We start from the raw sequence: 25,897 nt of genomic DNA on the forward strand, positions 1-25,897 counted from the left end.
CTACCCACTTCCTACTGCAAAAACACTGTAATGCTGGGACCCTCAATTGCTGACCCTCCTGCACACAAAAATGGTAAGTGGCCTTTCTTTACACACTTATACACACAAATGCATGCATTTACACACACACACAATATACATTTTACTAAAGGTAGCTTTTTTTCACATATACACATTATTATTACTAATAATAATATTTCACAGCGTGACAATTAGATCAGGTATTCTGACCTCTAACTATACTGTCAGATCAGTTATTTTATTATTTCAAGAAAAAATGATATGCACTTTTGCATATGCATTATCATTTTAGGGTCCCTATGCCACATACAAATTTACGTATAAATAAATCTATGCATATTGAACATCAAACTGTTCAGTAGACTGTTTTCATATTTTGTTAGGGTGATTTGCCTTTGTATGCTAAAAACTGTGTGAGATTAATATGGCAAATTGCAATATTTTTAGTGTAAAAAAAAAAAAAAAACAGCTGCCTAAAGCGAAGCTTTGCAGTTTGGTAGTTTTGAGTAAAAGATGTCTGTTTTAGATTCATCAGAATGTGTACTTTTCAAAATATGTGGTTTTGAGGGTTCTTCATACTGTATGGCAGTGGTTCTCAACCTTTTTTGCACCACTGACCGGTTTCAAGCAAGACAATTTTTCCAAGGGCCGGGGATGGGGGGTGCGGCGCAACTAGTGCTAGTTAAATTTTATATTATGCACTTTACTATTAATATTATTATTACATACAGTTTAATAAAGTACTTTTGGCCCAGTAGAAATCTTCTTGGGCTTCGCATAGCTATTGTCATGGCTGTGTAACGCATCAGGGAGTTGGGATCACAAGTAATTGGGAGCAGAGGTGGCCCTGTTCAGCACAGCCCACGGCCCGGCACCGGTCCCCGGACCAGTGGTTGGGGACCCCTGCTGTATGGGACTCCTGTGCAAAATAAGATGCATGCAGAGTGCTTATTTTGTAGAAGCCAAACTGTTAACTATGATGTTTCATATGCACAAATTTCATTTTAGGCCCCACCCCCCATGCCACATACTTATGTAAACTTACACAAATTGGGCGTCAAGGAAAACTTTGACATTTGACAGTTTGGTGTACAATGACATAGTTACCCACCTTGGATTCTAGAGAATGTGTTATTTCTAAAACTATATGGCTTTCTAGGGTACACACACTTTTGTATGACTTTACCCCACATATAATGATGTACATGATTTTGAAGTAGCTGAAATGACAGAAATGATAGATCATATGGGATAATTTCATTTTGGGGCCCTTACATGCCACATACTTAGGTAAACCATCCAGACTGGGCATCAATCTGTTTTGTGGACCCCTGGCATTTATATTTAGGATGTTTTATCCTGGTACCTAATGTTATGTGAGATACATGGATGTTGGAAAGTAGAAGCTTTGAGGTGATTTTTCAAAAACTTCAGAGATTACCTTAAAAATTACCTAATTTTTATAACTAAAAACCACTAACTTTGTAGTTTGCTAATTTTGAGTATAAAGGCATATTTACACCATTTGGATTTGAAGTGTACCTTCAAAAAATGTATGGTTTCCTGGAATAAACCTATTTTAATGGAATTTTTGGCCTTGAATGCTGATTTTTGGAACACTGCTTTGTACTGTGGTGCTAGGAGCTTTTGACCTATACACAGGGCCCTATTTACCATATAGGCACTTGAGGGCCTGTGCCTAGGGCGGCAACTTCACGGGTGCAGCCCTTGGATGCCTATATGATAAATCATTTATTTATTTTTTGTAAAAAAAAAATGCTTTTTACTGCCACCGAATCCTTTCTTATGAAATCCAGTGGCAGAGGTTGGGGGGGGGAAGGGTACCTGGGTGGTGGAGTGGGTCGATGTGACGTCATGAGCACAAAAGTGATGTCACTTGCAGCAGGTTCCACAATGATGTCACTTTTGCCGAGAGGCGCAGCAGTGGTCCAGTGCCTAGGGCAGTACCGGACCGAAAAACAGGCCTGCCTGTACAAAGTCATACATTTCTATAAAACCATATGTTTCTGATACATGTGCCTGTAGGGAGTGTGTGGGGAGTCATTCCTTTATATTATATCTGATAATATAGGTAAGGTTGTTTGCAAATTTAACACCAGGAGTATGCTACACAACTGTGCAAACAGTTGTGTCATTGTATGATAAATAGCTTACAACTTACATTGTCAGGGGGTTGCATCCTATTAGTTTATACATAAACAACAGTGGGGCTGTAAAGCATCAAAGCCACTTTTTGTGGAGGTGTGATTTTTTCCAGGAAAAAGGTGGATAAGACAGCCTAGATGTCTGGAATTAGCAGACAGTCGGCATTTTTATTAGTATTTTTATACTGCTAAATTGGTAAGCAGTAGCGTTAACCACTTCCAACAGTGCCTATGTTATGGAAATTGTTTTTTTTATCATTTTGGTATTAAGAAACCTATATTGTTACAGAATGGGAATTATGCAAATATGCCAGTATAGTTAAGTAAAAACAATTTATAGTTTTCCTGGGCAAGCTATAAGCCCCACCCAAGAAAGGCCTCTAAACTGAAAGAGCACAAAATTTTAAAGACTTAAAATGATGACGGTAATAGGTGGGAAGGCTGAGTGCACAGCACCACCCCATGGCAGGAAAAGAATCAAAACAGAATCCTTTCACTTTCATTTCTTCGTTATCTGCTCTTCATTCTTCCTTGTTAAAAACAGACTGAGCTGAGATGGGAGCGTCCAGACTTAAAGACTAGAAGGTCAGAACACGGGGCCTATAGCATTCGCCTATTGAAACGTAAGTACAGGGACTTGGGTTGTACTTGCTCCTATTCTTTTATTCCCCTTCAGTGTCACTGGGCTGAGATCTTGCTGGTTTTTTACTTATCTCTTCCTGTTTAAGCTCAGCCCTTCCCAGCTATGTACTGGTGTATAGGAGATATCCATTTGGTGCTCACTATGGCAACATAACCACTATTGTAAAATCAAGGAGTTCCGTGACCATATAAAGGCACAAGGTGACTTCTAATATCCTCATATTTTAAAACAGGGGGCACGTTATTTATTATAATACACAAGTTTCAGCAAGTTATGTGAAAGGCATTCACTTGATTGGATGCTGCTGGTGTTGTCACTTGTGCAGTTTAGCACTGACAGGCCCCAGATTTTTTCTGTCTGTTATGGTTTAATGTCCTCCCTGGTACTTTTTTGTATTAGGTTTCAGGAGAGACTGTGGCTGTGGCTGTGACTGAGGCTGTGGCTGCCTATAAGCAGGAGCAGTGTGAACACTAATTGAGAAGAATGTTTTTCTGCAGTTCTTAAAGTGAAAGAGCTTAACAGTTGATGGAGCTGTCGCGATCACGCCACTCTCAGACGCACATGACACTGGGACGGGGAAACAAGGGATTACACTCAGTCACCTTACACGCAGGTTAGACTAACGTCAGACACCACCAAACACACCACCGCCCCAAATACATATTCGCTGCCACCATCTATCATTAACAGGCGATAGAAACCTAATCTGAATATCTCCCTGCTTTCCACAACAGCTACTATTTCCCAATACATGCTCTCTGTCACTGTAGTTAGGGTTAGCTTTTACTAAGTCAACAAGCACTCTAACAGAGGGTTAAATTACAGTCAAACACACTCTCCTGCTAGCTGTCAACTAGTTAATTAGCATTTACACAGACAACTTTCCCTCTACACACATACAAGAAGTTAGTACATTTAGGCCCAAGCGTTCATACAAGCTACGTGAGATCTTTTTAGAGCAAGGACAAAACGTATTAAATTTTATATTTAATATTACAAAAGTAAACAGTGCAGGTATCTCTATCTTTATATTACAAAAAGAGATGTAGGGACCCATAGGGTTAAATGGCCCCTATGGCCATAAATCCCTGCAGGTTAAGTTCCCTTAGTTGCTGGGCAGAAGGGAATGTATCTAAGTGAGTTCATTAACATGTGTGTGCTATTGGTTAGAAGGTATGGTGACCACATCCTGCCTCACTTTGGTATAGTTCTGGGAGAGGAGTGGCACCTGCCTGTTTGCTTCCACCTGAGGAACAGGGTGGATGTGTGCTGTGAGCCCAGGCCCATTGAAGTCAGGGAACAGGGCACCGTGAATGAGGCATTAGATAGTGGCAGGTGTAGTTCCCTTTATAGTACCCTCTAGGAGTGTAAGGCAGTTCGGGTTATAAAGAGCAGTTCTGAGCTCCTGCATAGGACTTGCAGTTTTGGAGGTATCTCTCCCAGGCCACATTGCCTGTAGTGTAGGGATCCAAGTGAATAGAGAATCAGGATAGAGAATTCCCTGAGGTGAAAAAACAGAACGCCTAACGTGTTTCGTGTGCGTGCGCACTTAATCATAGCCTATATATATATATATAGCGCATGCGCACGAAACGCGTTAGGCATTCTGTTTTTAAATGCATCAATAAAGACCTGCTTTTAGTAAAACTTCTTTGTGCGGAGCGCTTGGAGTGCTGCTTGTTTGATTAACCGATTCTTCCCTCCAGCTACGGGTTTGGGGCCCCCGAGCACCCAGACCACTACGGGACATAGTGTATTTGATTTCATCTAATCCTTACGGGCTTCTGATTTTGTGCTGCACTTGCGCTAGGTTCAGGGTTTATACACCCGGACCTCAACGATCTAATTGGAATGAACCGTTATGTGTAACAGAAGCCTTTAAAATCTATCTGATATATACGCACTTTTGATAAATTGTGTGCTTTTGATTGTTCAGTGTGTTGTTCATATATATGTATGTATAACTTTATTTATAAAGCACCACAAGGGTATGCAGCGCTGTATGATGCAAGGACGCAGCAGGGATCAGGAGAATGCAGCGGGGAGCTGGTAGAGCGAAGACGCCAGGGTCGGACTGGGGGGTGAAGGCCCACGCCCATAGCCCGCCCACATGGGCCGCGCCCATAGCCTCCCCCCCCCGGAGGGGCCCCCATAACCCCCCTCGCAGGGCCCCCCACCCGATGTCCTTCCCCGAGCGCGTAAATTTAGCGTTGGAGCGGTTGGGCAGGGGGAGCGCCGCAAGGGTCGGGTCTGGGCTGCCAGGGCCCACTAGAGCCGGGGCCCACCGGGATTTTTCCCGGTATACCGGCGGCCCAGTCCGACCCTGGAAGACACAGGAGTGGGCCATAGTTTGAGGACACAATGGAGAGAGGCGGGGTTGTAGTTTGAGGATTATAGTCCGGCCCCTCAACAGTCTGAGGGACCATGAACTGGCCCCTTGTTTAAAACTTTTGAGGACCCCTGGTCTATATACTTCAATATATTCAAACTGACCAACTGCTTCAGCCATTTCCGGTCTGACCAGTCCATCACTGGCTTTCATCTGATTCATTAAAAACTTTTTTTTATACGTTTTATCTGCAACTTCCTATTCCAAAGTTTAAACTCCCAAATAATTGCCTCTTTTATTGGACTCCATAGGAATCACCTGAGAATCTTGGGGTGATGGGAGTATAACATGGAGCTGCTTGCTATACAATTTATTGCTATAAATTGTAGCAATTGGGAAAGTTGTGCTCACATTTAAACAATCACAGATTATTAAGCGGGGGTACAATAAGGGTGCAACTACAAAATTCTTACAGACAAAGACAAATGGAGTCATTTACTATTTACTTGTGTTTGGGTCTGGCTGGGCTCTGAACTTGGCATTAGTGATCTCCGTGAGCACAGTGGAAAATCCTGGTATACTACTATCCACTCCTGAAGTTTCTGACCCCCCTGGCAATCGGCCTGCACACAGCAAGCAGAAAAGAACAGGGTCAAAGTAGCAAACCAGACTCTGGATTTCATTCATTGGCTATATAATGGGCTCCTCCAGCCTAAAATTATTCCTTAAATAGTAAAAGTAAATGTCATTTTATACAATTTCTCAACATACATCAGTGACACATGTTTAATGGTTTAAAAGTTACCTGGTATAAAAGTAATTTCTATTGAAAGCAGGTTCTGTCTGTTAACATCAGGCCAGATACGGCCCCCCAAAGTAATTTACCCGGCCCCCACTATGATCTGAAGTGAGGCCGCAATGGGGAGTGGGAGGACGCGGGGGGGGTGGGCCCGGAGAAAGCAGTGATGAGCGGGAGGACACGGAGGGGCCAGAGGAAGTAGGAGGATATAGGGGGCAGTGGGAGGATGCAGGGGGGAGTGGGGGGATGCAGGGGGGAGCCAGAGGAAGTAGTGGGGAGCAGGTGGAAGCAGCAGGGAGCAGAAGGAAGCAGCGGGGAGTGGGAGGATTCCGGGGGAGCTGGAGGATGCAGGGGGGAGCCGGAGGCAGCAGGCATGAGCAGGAGGATGCAGGGGGGGGGCCAGGGGAAGCAGTGGGGAGTGGGAGGACACGGGGGAGCGGAAGAATGTAAAGGAGAGCTGGAGGAAGCAGCGGGGAGCCGGAGGACGCAGGGGGAGCCAGAGGACGCAGGGGTGAGCTGGAGGCAGCAGCGATGAGCAGGAGGATGCAGGGAGGAGCCAGAGGAAGCAGCAGGGAGTGTGAGGATGCTGGGAGAGCCGGAGGACACAGGGGGGAGCCAGAGGACGCAGTTGGGAGCAGGAGGATGCAGGAGGAAGCCGGAGGATGCAGTGGGGAGCGGGAGGGTGCAGGGGGGAGCTGGAGGAACAGCGGGGAGCGGGCCATAATATGAGGACTTTAGTCTGCCCCCCCCAACAGTCTGAGGAATCATGAACTGGCCCCCTACAGCAAATTTACCACTGAAAATGTTTACATTTTCTTTTCATTATGCAAAATACAGTTTTTGGGTGGAGTATCCCTTCATTTGCATCCCAAGGAATGCTGTACTGAGCACCAAAATGAAAATCAGTGCGTGGCGCAGAAAGCAGCTTTGTCCTTACTTTTTCCTGATGCCTCACTGCCCCAGTCCGACATTGTGTCTAATTGCACTCCTTGTTCTGGCTCTTTAAACAATGTTACAACATATTAAAACCTTGAAAGAAAACTGACCCATGTTACTTTATTTTAAGAGTCTTACCCAGAGATAATTCAATTTTCATATTGATGGGCTTCAGGATTTCCTAGTGATATATGAAATTATTATATTTCATAAGTCACCCCCCTGTATTTTTCTCCTGACACACTTGCTCTTCAACTACTCATGCTTGCTGGTCTTTCTTTCCCCTTCACCCTTCCCTTCCTTAATGACAGCATAATGGACTGGGCTCACTCAAATCTTTGGGTGTGATTTCTATATAGGCACTGAGAGCCTATGGCTGCCTATATAGAAAAAATGTTTTTGTTTTTTAAAGCCCCCCAACCAACCGCCAAATATAGAACTGCACATTTGCCTATTGCCCACAGAATTTCCATATGTTGTGCCATATTATCAGCATTATCTTTGGCATTGTTGGAATAGTAGTCTTGGCTGGAAGACTTAGCTAGGATGACTACTAATAAATTTAAAGGTGAAATACCGTTTAATCCACATTGGATTCTGTATCATACATACAGTGTGCTTTGTTTATTAGCCGTGGAACTTACATGTTTTTCATCTTCACAAGCGGGTTTTCAGAAAGGCTTGGGGTAGCAGAAGAGATGCCTGCCTAGGGGGCATGCACATGAGATGGGAAGAGGCAAGGTAGCCAAACAAGATGCCTAGGGTGGCCAATCCTCCCCAACCAATGATTTTCCTAGAAGACAGAGGAAAATCTTCAGGCTATTAAACATAAAATTGGCAAAGCATTATCCTAGAATGTGGGTATCATACATTGAACCCTTCATTAACATTAGCAAAAGCCGTTATAAAATATCATACTTACATCTGGATATACATTTTCTTATGCAGTTGACATCAAGGCTCCATCAAGAAAAATGGAGAAAATGAAGATATGTGTTGATGGAATTCCATCTGATCTTCCACCTGAACGTGTCAAGGACAAACTTTTCATCCACTTCCTAAGACCCCGTAACGGAGGAGGAGAGATAGAACAGCTTGAGGTCCTGCCCGGCCCTCCTGCATATGCCCTTATTACTTTTGAAGAAAACAAAGGTACAAAAAAATTGGGGCCACCCTGTATGGTTACATAGTTACCGGAAGATTTACCTGTTACTCCTGGGCTAGGGGTTTCTTAGAAACATCAGGGTGTACAGTAGAATTTAACGGGTGGTTCACCTTTAAGTTAAAATTTAGTATGTTGTAGAATGGCCAATTCTAAGCAACTTTTCAATTGGTCTTTTTATATTTTTATAGTTTTTGAAGTATATGTGCCTTCTTCTTCTTCTTGACTCTTTCAAAGGGGGTCACTGACCTCAGGAACCAAAAACTATTGCTCTGTGAGGTTACAATTTTATTGTTATTATTACATTTTATAACTTATTTTTCTGTTCTCTCCTATTCATAAAATCTCATTCAAGCCACTCCCTGGGTGCTGGGGTATTTTGGAGGAGAGCTCCTGAACAAAATAAAAAAAAATTAAAAATAATAAAAAATGAAGAATAGTTTCAAATTGTCTCACGATACTAAAAGTAAACGCAAAGCTAAACAACCTCTTTAAGATATAGTGCTAGGGACTATATAATAGCAACTTAAAGGGGCTGATCCACTAAGGTACGAATCTGAATCACAAATCCAATCATTTCTGATGATCTCAAATGTCACGAAAATTGTGTTCGTTTGAATATGAAAATTTCGTACTTACAATCCAAAATTTTCGTATTGAAATGATTGTTTGCGATAGTCACGAAATTTTCGTATCTGAACGATAGTAAATAGCGGGAAAACCTTTCTGACTTTGTGCGTTCAGTGTATGATTTTGGAAGCCTCCTATAGTACTCAATGGCACCCTGCAGCACCAACCTGGCCCAAGGAAAGTCACGATACCGAAGCTTGAATGAATCTGAAACAATTGTTGCACAAATTGTCTCAAAGTATGAAAAATTTGCGCAAATTAACGCAGAAATCACAAAAAATACACACAGTTCTAAAGCTTTGAAAAAATAAAAAAATTTTGTATTCTGACTCAATCGTACTTTGATAAGTGTTCAGATCAGTGTGGTCTCCTTCAGTAGATTTGTCCTCAGTCTGTAGAATGTTAATCAGTTATTATTTGTGTTTGAATTAGCTCCATAAGCAAACAGTTGTTGGGTTTCATGGCAAGTAAAGGTGGCCATACACGGGCTGATTCTAGCTGCTGATATCGGTCCCTTAGACCGATTCGGCAGCTAATCGGCCTGTGTAGGGGCACCAACGACGGGCCTGCCCGACCAATATCTGGTCTGAAATTGGCCAGATATCGATCGGGCAGGGGATCGCATTGGGGACCGCATCAACGAGCCGACTTCTCCCATACCCGTCGTTCTAATTCGATAGTTTGGCCCCAGGGCCAATTAGCCTGGATTCGCCCGATATCGCCCACCCACAGGTGGGGGATATCAGGAGAAGATCTGCTCGCTTGACCTGAAGGTGTATGGCCACCTTAAGTATGGGCAGGTTTATTCTCTGATTTAGATCCACAGCTGAGCATTTCTATTATTATATTATAAATAGACAGAGGCTGGCTAGGTGTCGTTGCCATACAAATTCAATTATGTGGTCATATACATTTATTTATATATATTGATATAATTTTAACTTTTTGGAGACACTGCAGGGTCATATAGTCTCTTTGGCAGATGCCAGCATGCATACACTTTCAAGTGATGGATGACGTCAAGCTTTGCCACTAATTATGGAAGAAAATAAAAGCTACTAGCTTGGTTCTTCCCTATTTGACCCTAGAAATAACATTGGCATCAATATTAATGGGGGGGGGGGGGGGTAATATACCAACTAGGGTTACAGCAGCTAGCAGAGTACATTGTTTTAGTAGAGACGGATAAAACACTTCAAATAATATTTGCCACCAAGATGGTAGATTTAGATCCACAATTAGAAAGCTGGACGAGGAGAGCTTCAGATGATGTGTGTCCTTACAGTTGTTCTCTATTTGTAGTGGCTGAAAGGATCCTGGAAACCCGAGATCATAACCTAACAGTAAATGGAAAGTCATACCTTCTGACTGTTAGTCAGGCCTCTGACAAGCTGGAGCCATACCAGGTAAAATATCCAACCTTCCTATGGTAAGATGGCTGACTCTTCATGTAACAATTAATAATTAGGCAGTGGCTGCTCAAGCAGTAGACTTAATGTAACACAAACATTTTTTTTTTTTATTTGAAAGTTTTTATTAGTTTTTTAATACAGAAACAGAACAATCAACATGACTGATTTACATTCAATTGTTATTTCTTAATGGATTGCAATAAAAGTTACAGTTTCAACATCGTACTTGTTTTATGCTTGTTTTTCTTTTGATAGCGTGGTTGATTCTCTCTTCTAATAGGCTATAGTTGATTGGTTAAAGGAACAGTAACACCAAAAAATGAAAGAGTTTTAAAGTAATAAAAATATAATGCACTGTTGCCCTGCACTGGTAAAACTGGTGTGTTTGCTACAGTAACACTACTATAATTTATATAATAAGCTTCTGTGTAGCCATGGGGGCAGCCATTCAAGCTGGAAAAAAGGAGAAAAGGCACAGGTTACATAGCAGATAACAGATAAGCTCTGTAGAATACAATAGTGTTTTATCTGTTATCTGCTAAGTGCCTGTGTCTTTTCTCCTTTGAATGGCTGCCTCCATGGCTACATAGCAGCTTATTTATATAAATTATAGTAGACTTTTTGAAGTAAACACACAACTTTTACCAGTGCAGGGCAGCAGCACATTATATTTTAGTTACTTTTATACACTTTCATTTTTTGGTGTTACTGTTCCTTTAAGAAAGGTAGTATAGTATAGTGGGTTAAGCTGAGATAGAAAGGTAGGGTTAGGGGGGTAGGAGGAGGACGGGGTGGGGATCTGGGGGAGGTAGAGGTTACCGGTTCTCGTCGATTTCTAATCGGGGCTATCTGTCTGCTGGCTCTCCAGGTATTGGGCCCACGGGTACCACTCCAGCTCCCCCTCGTAGCTTTTATCCAGCAGTCTGTTTCTGATTGATTCCATGGCTCTGATCCAGTTTATTTTTGTTATCAGTGTTGGTGTTCCAGGTATGTTAGGTTGTTTCCAGTTAGCTGCTAGTAATGATCTTGCTGCCGTTAGGATGTGAGCTGTCAGTTTGCGTGCTTGTTTGGGTTGTGTAGTTCTTGTTTGTAGCCCTAGGAGGAAGAATTGTGGGGTTGGTTCTATAGTGGTGTGGAGGACCTCGGAGAGTAGAGTTGCTACCTGTTTCCAGAATTCCTGTGCTATTTTGCATGCCCACCATGTGTGTATGAATGATCCTTCTTCCCCACATCCTCTGAAGCAGAGTGCTAGTTCTGGATTGTTTATAAATTTGCTGATACGGGATGGGGTGTAATACCATCTAAAGATGATCTTGTATGCTCTTTCGCTTGAGGTTGCACAGATTGAGGTTTTGCTGGCTGTGGTCCATATTTGTGACCAAGTTTCTTCAGATATTGTGGTCTTTAAGTCTTTTTCCCATTTTGTCATGTATGTTTGTTGGAAGGGTGTTGTATCTGCCGCTAGTCGGTAGTATAGCAAGGATATTAAGTGTCCTGGCTGGGATTGTTTGTAGCAGATGCTTTCAAAGTATGTGAGTGTTTGGTTCGTTTGCATTTTGATTTTTGCTTCTAGATAGTGTTTGATCTGTAGGTATTGAAAGAATTGGGTGTTTGGGATCTCATGTTTGTCTGTGCATTCCTGGAAGGAAATGACTTTTTGTTCTGGTGCGAACGCCTTTATCGTGGTCAGGTTTGCAGCTATCCAGACACAAACATTTTTTAATAAAAAAAACAAAAAAAACAAACGTAATTTGCCCCAAAACAGCTGCAATTATAGATAAGGCCTACTGTCCCTTTGATTTATTTATATCTTCAGCTTGAATCTGACTTAAAAAATGTGCCCCTTAGCAGAAAGTCAAAAAGGCAACTACAGAGTGAATTCTTCTGGTGCGCTGAACTTGAAGTTAGCTTCACACGGATGACCTAAAGCACCAAAGCTTTTTTTTCTGCATTTGCAGTTTAAATGTATGTTCCCATTCCTTCAGACAGATTTGGGGGTAGTTTTGTACAATAATGAAACTATATCTATACCTGTCTTTGCTTGTGTGACTGCAGGACTGTGATTGGCTGTGCTCTCCCTCCTACTATGCTTCTGCCAGGATCCGTTAACACACACCCATTCCTCATTTGCAACACGGACAGGGACCATAGCAAATATATAGGAAGCTCCAACAAAGGGGCCATTTTTACAGAAAGTATGAATTTTTAGTCCAAAGGAAAACTAGCACCATATATTATTCATAATTGCCTACAATATTAGAGTTTTTTTTATTTTTCCAATATGTCTCCTTAAAAAAAATATTGAAAGGGCCTGGAGCAGAGCAGCCTGCTGTGAACTTATTTTTGTGCAGTTATGCAGCATGAATCTAAATTGCTAACAAGCCATGCAGTTGTGGGCGGTATTAAAGGGGCGAGGTGGCAACCCTAGCGATGGCACACTGGGAGATTTCTGGCATCCTGCTCTTTGTTTAATTGCTGAAATGCACGTGGGAACCTAGAGTGTTTTTTCATATAGTTCCTCTAATCTGCTAGGAAAACAGAATCTAGTAAAAGTAGAGAAGAGGAGGGAGATAAGCAAGTGATCTGTGCTGCACACTTACAGGAAACAGGGGATTCTCTGGCTTCTGTGCCGCAACAGAGAGCAAAGAAGGATTTCATTATCAGACTGAAACAGCTGCCTTTGATTAGTGCAAAAGGGAAATTTAATTATCCTGCTATTAGGGGATGATCTTTTACTGTGTTTGCAGAGGTACAGTTTGTTATTTTACTGTAGACATCATATAGGATAATGGAGGACACCTGACAATGCAGGGCTTTGCTGCAAATTAGTGTTTATTAGTGTGTTCCACTGTTCTGGGCAAAGCCCTTTTTCAAGTGAACAACATAACATCTAAACAAATAACATTTAAATGGTTCCAAGACCCAAGTCCAACCTCCCCCTTAGCAACATTGGTTCCAATCAGTCCTAGGGAGGGGTTACTGCTCCAGGGCACTCAGTTAGGAGCCTAACCCCAAAAAAACTTTTTAAAGTCCAAATTATTTTTTATACATGGCCCAGGAACTACCAAGCAGTTGGTCTTCCAGCAAAGTGTAGCTTTAAAAGAAATACATATACCAGGCACAAGCACAATACAATTACCTGGTCCTGGATGAGTTCTTGAACAAGCATAGTATCCAAGGCTATTGTGATACTAAAATCTACAGTTAGTATTAGTGGTTGTGTATATAGTTTATGTATGTGACAGTATAGATTGGTAAGTATAGGTTGTGTGTGCTGGGTTTACTTGGAAGGGTTGAACTTGATGGACTCTAGTCTTTTTTCAACCCTATGGGGCTGATTCATTAAAACAAGAGTTCGAATCCCGAATGGGAAAAATTCGGATTGGATACGATAATTTCTGAAGATCGCAAATATCACGAAAATGCTTACGAAAAAATCGTATTAGTCACGATAATATCGTATTGGCGATCCGAAAGTCACAAAATTTTTGTACCTAACGATTGTAAACAGCAGCAGAACCTTTCCGAATTTTTTGTGCAAGCGTACAAAAAAGTCGTGCAAGCACGAAAAAATCGGCGAAAATATGCTCGGAGCGTTCGAATGAACACTAGCGGAATCTTCTTTAAAATTTCTAATGTCCCCCTTATGTTCTTTTATCCTGGTCTTGACAGGTCTATTAATTTGGCCAACATACCTTTGCCACAGGGGCATTTAATCATATAGATCACATTATTTGTTTCACATGTTGAAAAATGTTTTAACTTTATAGGGTAAGGCTGATGCCACACGTGGCGTTTTTCTGCTGCATTTTTTCTCAACCTAAAAACGCTGCACAAGCCACACAGCCCCTGACTATGGCGTTTTTCAGCATAGTACTGGTGACGTAAGCAAATCCCGTTTCCATGGTGCTAATAGTGCGAAATAGCAAAAAATGCTGCGTATTTCCGCTAGGTCTGGCAGCTGCCTTTGCGTATACATAGGAATAGCTTGCTTTGCAAATACTGGCGTATTTCGGCCTACGCTTGAAAAATCCGTGCTAAGGCGTTTTCTAGCGTATTTCCGCATTGTGTGGTTTGCTTCAAGTCTTTTCAAGATATTTCTATGGATGATGATATCGGGCGTTTTTCAGCCGCCGAGAGAATTAGAAAATACGCAGCGGAAAAACGCCACGTGTGGCATCAGCCTAACCTTTTGTTGGATGGTTACATTTATTACCCTTAATTACCCCAGAGCAGCATACGCAATTAAGACATGGTGCTGTGCCCCACTTTGGAGTACCCGGGAATAACTACTTTCTGTCTATATTCACTTAGGCTATCCTTTAGTGTACTGCCCCGTTTATAGCTAAACATGGGGGGTTCTCTATAGTAATTACCATACTTCTTATCCCCCTGCATTATTGGCCAGTACTGCTTAACCAAAATTTCTTACTAACTAAGTTTCTTACTAACTTCACATTTTGCTCACAAAAATGGGTCGCGGTGTGGATTCTCTGCATATTTTTGTGTTTTCTAGTAGGGTGTCCCTTGGAGTTTTTTTGCACCTCCTCTGCTACTTTTATCATTTTATGCTTATTGTAACCATCAGCTCCTGAGCTGCTGTCTTATATCCTATGCCCTTATGTTGTTCACTTTAAAAAGGGCTTTGCCCAGAACATGTAGTGGAACACACCAATAAACACTAATTTGCAGCAAAGCCCTGCAGTGTCAGGTGTCCTTCATTATCCTATAGGATGTCTATGTGTAATTAGTGCTACAACAGGAACACAGGAGTGATAGCCTGCCTGAGAGAGGTAACTGAACTGGAATACTGGATTTGGAAGGATTTTGTTATTTTACTGTATTTCTAACTAAACAAAAATTCAGGTTTGACGTACACCTTTGCCGTAGGGGCATTTAATCATATAGATCACACTATTTGTTTCACATGTTGAAAAATGTTTATTCAAACCACTGCCTGGGTATTCAGGTGAATAATACCCTAAAATATATACCATATATAAATGCATATGTAACACTATATTGTGGATACTCTGCTCAATGGTACCTAGTACCAATAGGGTTGCCATCTGTCTGGTTTTGACAAGGCTAGCCAGGTTTTTGGAAGGGCTGTCTGGGTCAAAACTGCAATCTCCGCAATTCCTGCCCAGCTTTTCTAATTTGGAAAACTGGGCAGGAATCGCAGAGACTGACAGGGTGATCGGGCCAGTCAATGATTGCAATGTCATAGCCCCACTCCTGTGACTTCACCAGTTAGCATTAGTCAGGCTGATGGCAGGATTGTTTTTGGAATCTGACCCTGCCCAAGGTGTTTTTTATGCACATATACATGTGCAGTATGGCCCAAATCTAACTGGCTGAATTTTAAATTATTTCGATTTCTGATTATGGCAAAATAAATTGACTTCCACTATGGCACAGATGTAACCAAAAACTATGGCCTTTTTTTCAAGCAGCAGTTGTGACCATTAATTGAAATACTAGTTATATGTAGGGCATAACTGCATGTGTATATGTAGGGCATAACTGCAGCTTACTAACAGGCTGGTGGCTGGTTGAATCAACTTGCTTTCATTTCAACTAAAAAGGGATAAGTATTCTTTACTAACTTTATCAAAACCATTGTGTTTTTTTACTGTTGGGTTTTATTTATTTTTTTCATAAGTAATTGTTGTTTTTGGAGCTAATTTACAAAGTTTGTGGGATCCATAGGCTTACAGCAGGTTACATTCCCTTGTAATTACCCTCAACTTGAGGAGGGTGGGGTTTGATTAGTTCACCTTTACAGACTGCATAAATAGAACCACAGGCACTCCAGTGGAGCTTGCTCTGGTGGTAGGTGCTCTGTAAGTGATTGCTCTTTAAGTGGGACTCTGTAAGTGGAGTTATAAACTCAGGAGTTAAACACTAAGGGAGTTAAAAATAAGGTAAAACAAGGTATTTACTACAAGTCCTTACACCTATTTTTGTTTAACTGTTCTTGTAACTGGGAGAATGAGTGGTAGCAACATTGAAGGTCTGACACAGTGCACAGCCTGCCACATGTATGCAGTTGTGGAACAACAGTTCCAAAGTGCATACCTCTGTTGTGGATGTGAGCGAATTGCCACTTTAGAGGCTCGCGTTAGAGTCCTAGAGGAACACGTCGCAACACTGCGTTCAATCAACAATCTTGAGAGGGGTCTCTTGTTAACTGAACAAGAACTAGTGGGGTCAGATAGTAGGGGGGGAGGGGAGCAGCAAAAGGATGATAGGGCAGTAAGCTGGGTGACAGTTAGAAAATCTAGTGTGGGGAAAAGGAAAAGGGAGGCTGCTCCAGGGTTTGCGCATCCCAACAGATTTGCCAGATTGTGTGAAGAAGATGGGAGTGTGAACTCTGGATTGGCGGTTCTAGGTGAGGCTGATCTCTCTAACAGCCGGGAGACCAGTTTCACTAGTAGTGGTGGGGAGGAGAGCAGAGCTAGGCCTAAACAGATGGTGGTTATAGGGGATTCGATCATTAGGAAAGTGGACAGGGTAATCTGTCAAGCGGATCGCTTCAACCGGACAGTTTGCTGTCTTCCTGGTGCCAGGGTTCGGCATGTGGTTGATCGGGTTGACACATTATTGGGAGGGGCTGGGCAAGACCCGGCTGTCTTGGTACATATCGGTACTAACGACAAAATGAACGGTAGGTGGGGGACTTTAAAGAGTGAGTTCAGGGATCTAGGCTCTAAGATTAGGCAAAGGTCCTCCAATGTCATTTTTTCGGAAATTTTGCCGGTGCCGCGTGCAAGTTTAGGGAGACAGCGGGAGCTTAGGGAGCTAAATGCGTGGCTAAAGTCTTGGTGTAGGAAGGAAGGGTTTGGGTTCCTAGAGCACTGGGCTGACTTTTCCTTGGGGTACAATCTATACAGCCCTGACGGATTGCACCTCAATGGAAGGGGGTCTGCTGTGCTAGGGGAGAGAATGGTTAAGAGGTTGGAGGAGTGTTTAAACTAGACAAGGGGGGGGTGGGTGAGCTAGAATTCCATGGGAAAATTAGTGTAGACGGGGTAGGGGGACTAGCAAAGGGTTGTGGGGGAGGAGTGAGGGGGGCATATAGTTTATCAGATAAGGAGCTTCCGTTACAAGGAAAGCAGTCTCATAATTGCCTTAGCTCTAATTCTCCCTTAGCTAATGTAAACATCAGAGGGAGAAGTAATAATCTCCGCTGCATGCTGGCTAATGCGCGTAGCTTGTCGGGTAAATTAGGGGAGCTGCAAGCTATTGCATGTATTGAAAATTATGATTTAATAGGTATCACTGAGACCTGGTGGGATGATAAATGCGACTGGGCTGTGAATTTAAATGGGTATACACTTTTTAGGAGGGACAGAGAGATTAAAAAGGGTGGAGGGGTTTGTCTTTACGTAAAGTCAGACTTAAAGCCATGTAATAAAGACATTACCAATGAAAACGTCGAATCTCTTTGGGTAGAAATTTCAGTAGGGCTGAAGGTCACAAAGAAAATGATCATTGGTGTATGTTATAAACCACCCCGTATAGATGAGGGGGATGAGGCCCAGCTATTGTTGCAAATGGAGGAGGCTTCAAAACTGGGTCAAGTTGTTGTTATGGGGGACTTTAATTATCCGGACATTGACTGGAGTAATGGGGTGGCTAAGTCAGAAAAAGCTAGTAGGTTTGTAAATATGCTAAATGACAGCTTTTTATTTCAGGCAGTTCAAGAACCCACTAGGAATGACGCTATTTTGGACCTGGTGATTTCTAATAATAATGAACTTATCTCTAACATTTGTGTGGGTGAGCATTTGGGGAACAGTGATCACAACATGGTCTCCTTTGAGATAATGCTGCAGAGACAGCGCTATAAGGGAGTAACTAAAACGCTCAATTTTAGACGTGCAGACTTTGCCAGTATAAGGGCATCTCTGCAATGTGTCAACTGGGAAAGGCTTTTCATGGGGTTAGACACAGAAGGAAAATGGAACATCTTTAAAACATTGCTTTGTAGGTATACGCAACAGTATATCCCCCTAGTAAGCAAGGAGAGGCATCGCAAAGCAAAACCTTTATGGCTGAATAAAAGTGTTATTGTCGAGGTTGGTAAGAAAAAACGTGCTTTTAGGGCATTCAAGTTAGCTGGGACAGCAGAAACTTTCATCAGGTACAAGGAAGCAAATAAAGCATGCAAAAAAGCTATCAGGCAAGCTAAAATAGAGATGGAAAGGGATATTGCTGCTAGGAGTAAAAAGAATCCAAAATTATTTTTTAATTATGTGAATAGTAAAAAAATGAAGCAAGAAGGGGTGGGAACTTTATTATCACGGGGGGGTACGTTGGTTGATGAAAACGGGGAAAAAGCTGAAATTTTGAACTCTTATTTTTCATCTGTCTATACATCTGAGGAGCCAGATAATGAAGGCTTCCCTTGTAATATGCCCAGTTCTAGTAATTTAGCTACTGACGCATGGGTCACTCGGGAGGAAATTCAAAAGAGACTTGAACATGTAAAGGTAAACAAAGGTCCAGGGCCGGATGGGATTCATCCCAGGGTATTAAATGAGCTGAGCGCTGTGATTGCCAAACCTCTTCACTTAATTTTTCAGGATTCATTGAGGTCTGGCATGGTGCCAAGAGACTGGCGGATTGCTAATGTGGTGCCGTTATTTAAAAAGGGATCCCGTTCTCAGCCTGAAAACTATAGGCCTGTTAGTCTGACATCAGTAGTAGGAAAACTTTTGGAAGGGGTAATAAGGGATAGGGTACTTGAATACATTGCAGTTCACAATACTATTAGTTTGTGCCAGCATGGTTTTATGCGTAACAGATCTTGCCAGACTAATTTAGTTGCCTTTTATGAGGAGGTGAGTAGGAACCTTGATGCTGGAATGGCAGTTGATGTCATCTACTTGGACTTTGCTAAAGCGTTTGATACAGTACCTCACAGAAGGTTAATGATCAAATTAAGGAATATTGGCCTAGAACATAATATTTGTAATTGGATAGAGAACTGGCTGAAGGATAGAGTACAAAGAGTGGTTGTAAATGGAACATTTTCTAATTGGACCAGTGTGGTTAGTGGAGTACCGCAGGGGTCAGTCCTTGGGCCTTTGCTGTTTAACTTGTTTATTAATGACCTGGAGGTGGGCATAGACAGTATTGTTTCTATTTTTGCTGATGACACTAAATTGTGCAAAACTATAAGTTCCATGCAGGATGCTGCCGCTTTGCAGAGCGATTTGACAAAATTAGATAACTGGGCAGCAAACTGGAAAATGAGGTTCAATGTTGATAAGTGCAAAGTTATGCACTTTGGTAGAAATAATATAAACGCAAACTATCTACTGAATGGTAGTGTGTTGGGGGTTTCCTTAATGGAGAAGGATCTAGGGGTTTTTGTTGATAACAAGTTGTCTAATTCCAGGCAGTGTCATTCTGTGGCTACTAAAGCAAATAAAGTGCTGTCTTGTATAAAAAAGGGCATTGACTCAAGGGATGAGAACATAATTTTGCCCCTTTATAGGTCCCTGGTAAGGCCTCACCTTGAGTATGCAGTGCAGTTTTGGGCTCCAGTCCTTAAGAAGGATATTAATGAGCTGGAGAGAGTGCAGAGACGTGCAACTAAACTGGTTAAGGGGATGGAAGATTTAAACTATGAGGTTAGACTGTCGAGGTTGGGGTTGTTTTCTCTGGAAAAGAGGCGCTTGCGAGGGGACATGATTACTCTGTACAAGTACATTAGAGGGGATTATAGGCAGTTGGGGGATGTTCTTTTTTCCCATAAAAACAATCAACGCACCAGAGGTCACCCCTTTAGATTAGAGGAACGGAGCTTCCATTTGAAGCAGCGTAGGGGGTTTTTCACGGTGAGGGCAGTGAGGTTATGGAATGCCCTTCCTAGTGATGTGGTAATGGCAGATTCTGTTAATGCCTTTAAGAGGGGCCTGGATGAGTTCTTGATCAATCAGAATATCCAAGGCTATTGTGATACTAATATCTACAGTTAGTACTAGTGGTTGTATTTATAGTTTATGTATGTGAGTATAGATTGGTAGGTGTGGGTTAGGTGTGCTGGGTTTACTTGGATGGGTTGAACTTGATGGACACAGGTCTTTTTTCAACCCTATGTAACTATGTAACTATGTAACTATGTAACTATGTGTATATGTAGGGCATAACTGCATGTGTATATGTAGGGCATAACTGCATGTGTATATGTAGGGCATAACTGCATGACCCAGTGAAAATATAAAATTCAGGGTCCACTCCCTACCTCCTCTGAATATTGGTACATATGCATGAGCTAGGGATGTAGCGAACTGTTCGCCGGCGAACTAATTCGCGCGAACATCGGGTGTTTGCGAACGCGGAACTTCGCGAACTTTCGGCGTATGTTCGCCATTTGGGTTCGCCTTAGCTGGCGCGAAATTTTGACCTCTCACCCCAAACCAGCAGATACATGGCAGCCAATCAGGCAGCTCTCCCTCCTGGGCCACCCCCCCCCCCCTTGGACCACTCCCTTCCATATATAAACCGAAGCCCAGCAGCCATTTTACATTCTGCCTGTGTGTGCTTGAAGAGATAGTGTAGGGAGAGAGCTGTGATTGATTTGAGGGATAGTTTAAGTAGGTTTTCTGGCTAGTAATCTACTACTGCTCTGTATTTGTGTGGGTAGAGGAGCTGTGTATTCATTTGAGGGAGAGTTCAAGTAGTTTTTCTGGCTAGTAATCTACTTTCTACTGCTCTGTATTTGTGTGGGGAGAGGACTGAGGAGCTGTGTATTGATTTGATGGAGAGTAGGTTTTCTGGCTAGTAATCTACTTTCTACTGCTCTGTATTTGTCTGTGGAGAGAGCTGTGTATTGATTTGATGGAGAGTTTAAGTAGGTTTTCTGGCTAGTAATCTACTTTCTACTGCTCTCTATATTTTGTCTAAATAACAATTTGTTAATTGTTGTTTGTTTGTTATTTGTTAATAATTCCGTGTCCAGAAACACAACCTGAGTGACGGTTTTCCACCAGCAATAATATATTCCGTATCCACTACTGTATACGTTGCCCTTGCAGGCCTTGTTGCCCGGTGTCTGCAACCAAGTGCCACCTAGCTGTGTGAGCTTTTTCACAATCTGTCTAAATAACAATAATAATTCCGTGTCCAGAAACACAACCTGAGTGACGGTTTTCCACCAGCAATAATATATTCCGTATCCACTACTGTATACGTTGCCCTTGCAGGCCTTGTTGCCCGGTGTCTGCAACCAAGTGCCACCTAGCTGTGTGAGCTTTTTCACAATCTGTCTAAATAACAATAATAATTCCGTGTCCAGAAACACAACCTGAGTGACGGTTTTCCACCAGCAATAATATATTCCGTATCCACTACTGTATACGTTGCCCTTGCAGGCCTTGTTGCCCGGTGTCTGCAACCAAGTGCCACCTAGCTGTGTGAGCTTTTTCACAATCTGTCTAAATAACAATAATAATTCCGTGTCCAGAAACACAACCTGAGTGACGGTTTTCCACCAGCAATAATATATTCCGTATCCACTACTGTATACCTTGCCCTTGCAGGCCTTGTTGCCCGGTGTCTGCAACCAAGTGCCACCTAGCTGTGTGAGCTTTTTCACAATCTGTCTAAATAACAATAATAATTCCGTGTCCAGAAACATCACCCAAGTTGTTGTTGTTTTGTAAAAATAAAAAAAATGCCAGGCAAAGGCAGGCCGCCACACAGAGGCACTAGGGGCCGTGCTGCTATGATATCCTGTGGCCCTAGGAAATTGCCCAGTTTTCCGAAGGCACTTACCCTGAACTCCCAAAATGCTGAAGAGGTAGTTGACTGGCTTACACAGCACACCCCATCCTCTACTGTTTCTAACTTTGCCACAACATCCTCATCCTCCTCTGCTATGGGCACCCCACGTACCACTTCCTCCACCACCGTACAAACTAGGGTGCAAATCCTACTGGCTTAATTGTAAGCCAAACTTTTTGGACAGGTAAATCCTGAATTTTTCTCTCTTCTACTCTTCTGTGCTTGTCACCCTATCTGAGTTCTTTGAAAGGGTTTGGCTGGGGCATGGTTATTATACCATCTAGCTTTGATGTTTTTAATGTCTTCTGTGCTTGTTGTCACCCTATCTTAGTTCTTTGAAAGGGTTTGCCTGGGGCATGGTTATGATACCATCTATCTAAGATATTTTTTCTGTCTTCTGTGCTTGGTACGCTATCTTCGATTTTTTAAAGGTTCTGCCTCAGGATTGGTTATGATACCATCTATCTAACATATTTTTTCTGTCCTCTGTGCTTCAGTGGCTGCAACAAAAAAACCATAATTTTTTAGGAATGTACACATTCCTGATTTTTCAGGGTTCTGCAACAGCGGCAAAATCGTATCTTTTATGGTCACCACAGGTGATCGAAAAGGTAGGACAAACCTGGGCCCACACTGCAGAATCAGTGTTTTTTGGTTCACGTTACTGTACATTGAATTACCTCTGCCTGACCATGCACGTGTGCACAAGCACGGTGACTGCTAAACACACCACTACAGAAATATTCCCACCGACGGGACGAACGTCCTGGAGGTGACAAGCAACTAGTAAAAACTAATATTCGCACACTTGACAGTATCATTAAAGCTTTTTGCGTTTTTTTTCGTTGCAGTAAACGCAGCGTTTTGTCTTTGCGTGTGAACCGGCCGTAACCTTTACACGACTTGATTGGAATGTAGATGCCGGACTTTTTAAAGCAGTTTATTACATAAGTTTAGGAATGTAGTGTGTTTTCTGCCCTTAACAGCACAAAACGCAATGCTGTGTCAACAACGTATTTTTCAGAGAAATTTTTGCCCTTGATGCCCCTCCTGCATGCCACTGTCCAGGTCGTGGCACCCTTTAAACAACTTTAAAATCAGTTTTCTGGCCAGAAATGGCTTTTCTAGGTTTTAAAGTTCGCCTTCCCATTGAAGTCTATGGGGTTCGCAAAGTTCGCGAACGTTCGCACTTTTCGGCGAAAGTTCGCGAACGGGTTCGCGAACATTTTTTTTTTAGGTTCGCTACATCTCTAATGACAGCCACTGTCTATTATGTTGGGGCTCTCTGGGGCTCATTTATACACTGCAAATTTGCACCTGGGCAGTAACCCATGGCAACCAATCACATTATTGCTTTCATTATTCTACTTGCAGCTGGTATAAAAAAAAATCTTATCACTGTTTGGTTGCTATGGGTTACTATCCAGGAGCAAATTTGCATAGTGTTTATAAATGACCCCCAGTGTGTACTAAATAATAAGGATTGTTGGAGGATCTACTGCTGTCTATTTCAGAGGCAAGGACCGGTATTTAATTCTGATTTCTGTCTTGAATAAAGCATTGTGGGATAACAAGCAAATTATCCATGCACAGAATCTTACAACAGCATCTTCCTGTTATGGCACCTTGATGTTTCGTATTATGAATGGGGTTTCCTAGGTAACCAGTTCCCTCAAAAAAAAAACTAAATGGATTTTTGATTTTGCTCTGCATCATCTGTGTGTAGCAGAATATCCAATATCCAGAATATGGGTTATCAGATAATAACTAATACTTAGATATAAATATAAACATATACTAATAGGGTTTCCAAAACTCAAATGTTCAATATTTATTAAAACTATGATACAAATATATATATATAAAAAAACTTGAATGTAAAACTTTGGCATCTAAAAGCTTGGGAGTTAATGTAGAAGTGAATAGGGGCCATCTTAAGGAAAATTTGTGTGATTTGTTCAATTCAAGTTTTTCACATTTTTCCAATTTTTTTTTGAGAGATCCATTGAAAATGATGGGTAGAATTTTTTTTTCAATCAGGTTTATAGATTAGGTTTGTTTTAATAAATAAGCAAACATTAGAATTTGGTAATATTTTGAGTGTATTCAAACTTAAAAAAACCTTTAAAGGACATGTAAAGCCTAAATGCATAATTTGTACTGCGTATATCCTCTCCGTTTGCTAGCACAGTCACATTTTCCTAAGGTAAATAACAGCTTTCACCCGGTGGCCATTTGTCCTCTGATACATAATCAGATACATTTAAATCTGCAAACAGCATACACACACACAGACCCTTATTCAGCATACATTTCATCAAGAATACAGGCTTACACAGGCAGAACTGTCTTTGATAAAAGTTCTGCTTTGTTTGAGCTGAGCTCAGGAGAGAAAGTTAGGAGAAAAAGCTTGAAGCAGACAGCTAGAGCTGAGTTTCTATGGGAACCAGCAATGCCATCTCTTTACTGGCTGCTAGACTGGAGGGCGTGTTTAGTAATCTGAGTTTGGAACAACTGAGATTACTGAGAAGTCCTGAGGGAGGGGGCCGAGTGGGTTACCGGAGGAGAAGGACATCTAATTGATTAAGGAGATGTTGCAGCCTTACTATTAACCTCTGGACAACCAGTTTGGCAGGTATTGAAAGATTTTAAAGAGGCTGTTCACTGATTACATTTTTGTGTGTGGGGTTTATATGTCCTTTAAAATTCACAAATTCGAATTTAAGCCTCCCAAGATACTCTGCTGCGCATATCTACTTGTTTTGCTTTGGCTGGTGCATGCCCTTCCTAAAAGTGACTGGCGCCCCCTGTGAACCAGGCTTTCCTTGTCCTTTAAAGGACAAGTAAAACAAAAATATATTTTGTTGCCTAATAAAAGAAAATATAATTCTAAGCAGCTTGTATTCATTACAAATTTGCAATGGTTTTTTACTTTTGTATAGAAAACTCCTATTTGAAGTGTTTGCCCTGGTGCCTCTCGCATTTGAGACACAAGCCAGCAGATTGACAGACCTGCCTTGCTGGAGGAGGGTGACCTTTGCAACATTGTTTAAAACAACAAGGAGTTTAGCAAATATTTCAATAGCAGTTACATTTACAAATACAGGTATAGGACCCGTTATCCAGAATGCTCGGGACCAAGGGTATTCCAGATAAGGGGTCTTTCCGTAATTTGGAACTCCATACCTTAAGTCTACTAAAAAAATCAATAAAACATTAATTAAACACAATAGGATTGTTTTGCGTCCAATAAGGATTATTTATATCTTAGTTGGGATCAAGTACAGGTACTGTTTTATTATTACAGAGAAAAGGGAATCATTTAACCATTAAATAAACCCAATAGGGCTGTTCTGCCCCCAATAAGGGGTAATTATATCTTAGTTGGGATCAAGTACAGGTACTGCTTTATTATTACAGAGAAAAGGGAATCATTTAAACATTAAATAAACCCAATAGGGCTGTTCTGCCCCCAATAAGGGGTAATTATATCTTAGTTGGGATCAAGTACAGGTACTGTTTTATTATTACAGAGAAAAGGGAATCATTTAACCATTAAATAAACCTAATAGGGCTGTTCTGCCCCCAATAAGGGGTAATTATATCTTAGTTGGGATCAAGTACAGGTACTGTTTTATTATTACAGAGAAAAGGAAATCATTTAACCATTAAATAAACCCAATAGGGCTGTTCTGCCCCCAATAAGGGGTAATTATATCTTAGTTGGGATCAAGTACAGGTACTGTTTTATTATTACAGAGAAAAGGGAATCATTTAACCATTAAATAAACCCAATAGGACTGTTCTGCCCCCAATAAGGGGTAATTATATCTTAGTTGGGATCAAGTACAGGTACTGTTTTATTTTTACAGCGAAAAAGGAAATCAGTTTTAAAATTCTGAATTTGATTAAAATGGAGTCTATGGGAGACAGGCTTTCCGTAATTTGGAGTTTTCTGGATAACGGGTTTCCAGATAAGGGATCCCATACCTGTACCTTTT

At 41.7% G+C, this 25,897-nt stretch overlaps 1 protein-coding gene across 1 annotated transcript in view; it reads left to right on the forward strand.

The window, feature by feature from the left end:
- Positions 1-2,661: 2,661 nt before the first annotated feature.
- Positions 2,662-25,897, forward strand: part of LOC101734110 — a 37,571-nt gene continuing 14,335 nt past the window's right edge. The window contains exons 1-3 of the mRNA XM_004918639.4: positions 2,662-2,809; positions 7,842-8,045; positions 9,988-10,091. Of these exons, the coding sequence (XP_004918696.1) occupies positions 7,868-8,045; positions 9,988-10,091 (282 nt within the window). The 5' untranslated portion in view covers positions 2,662-2,809; positions 7,842-7,867. The remainder of the gene's footprint in view (positions 2,810-7,841; positions 8,046-9,987; positions 10,092-25,897) is intronic.

Source organism: Xenopus tropicalis, chromosome 10 (assembly GCF_000004195.4).
Source record: "Xenopus tropicalis strain Nigerian chromosome 10, UCB_Xtro_10.0, whole genome shotgun sequence".
Classification (NCBI taxonomy): domain Eukaryota; kingdom Metazoa; phylum Chordata; class Amphibia; order Anura; family Pipidae; genus Xenopus; species Xenopus tropicalis.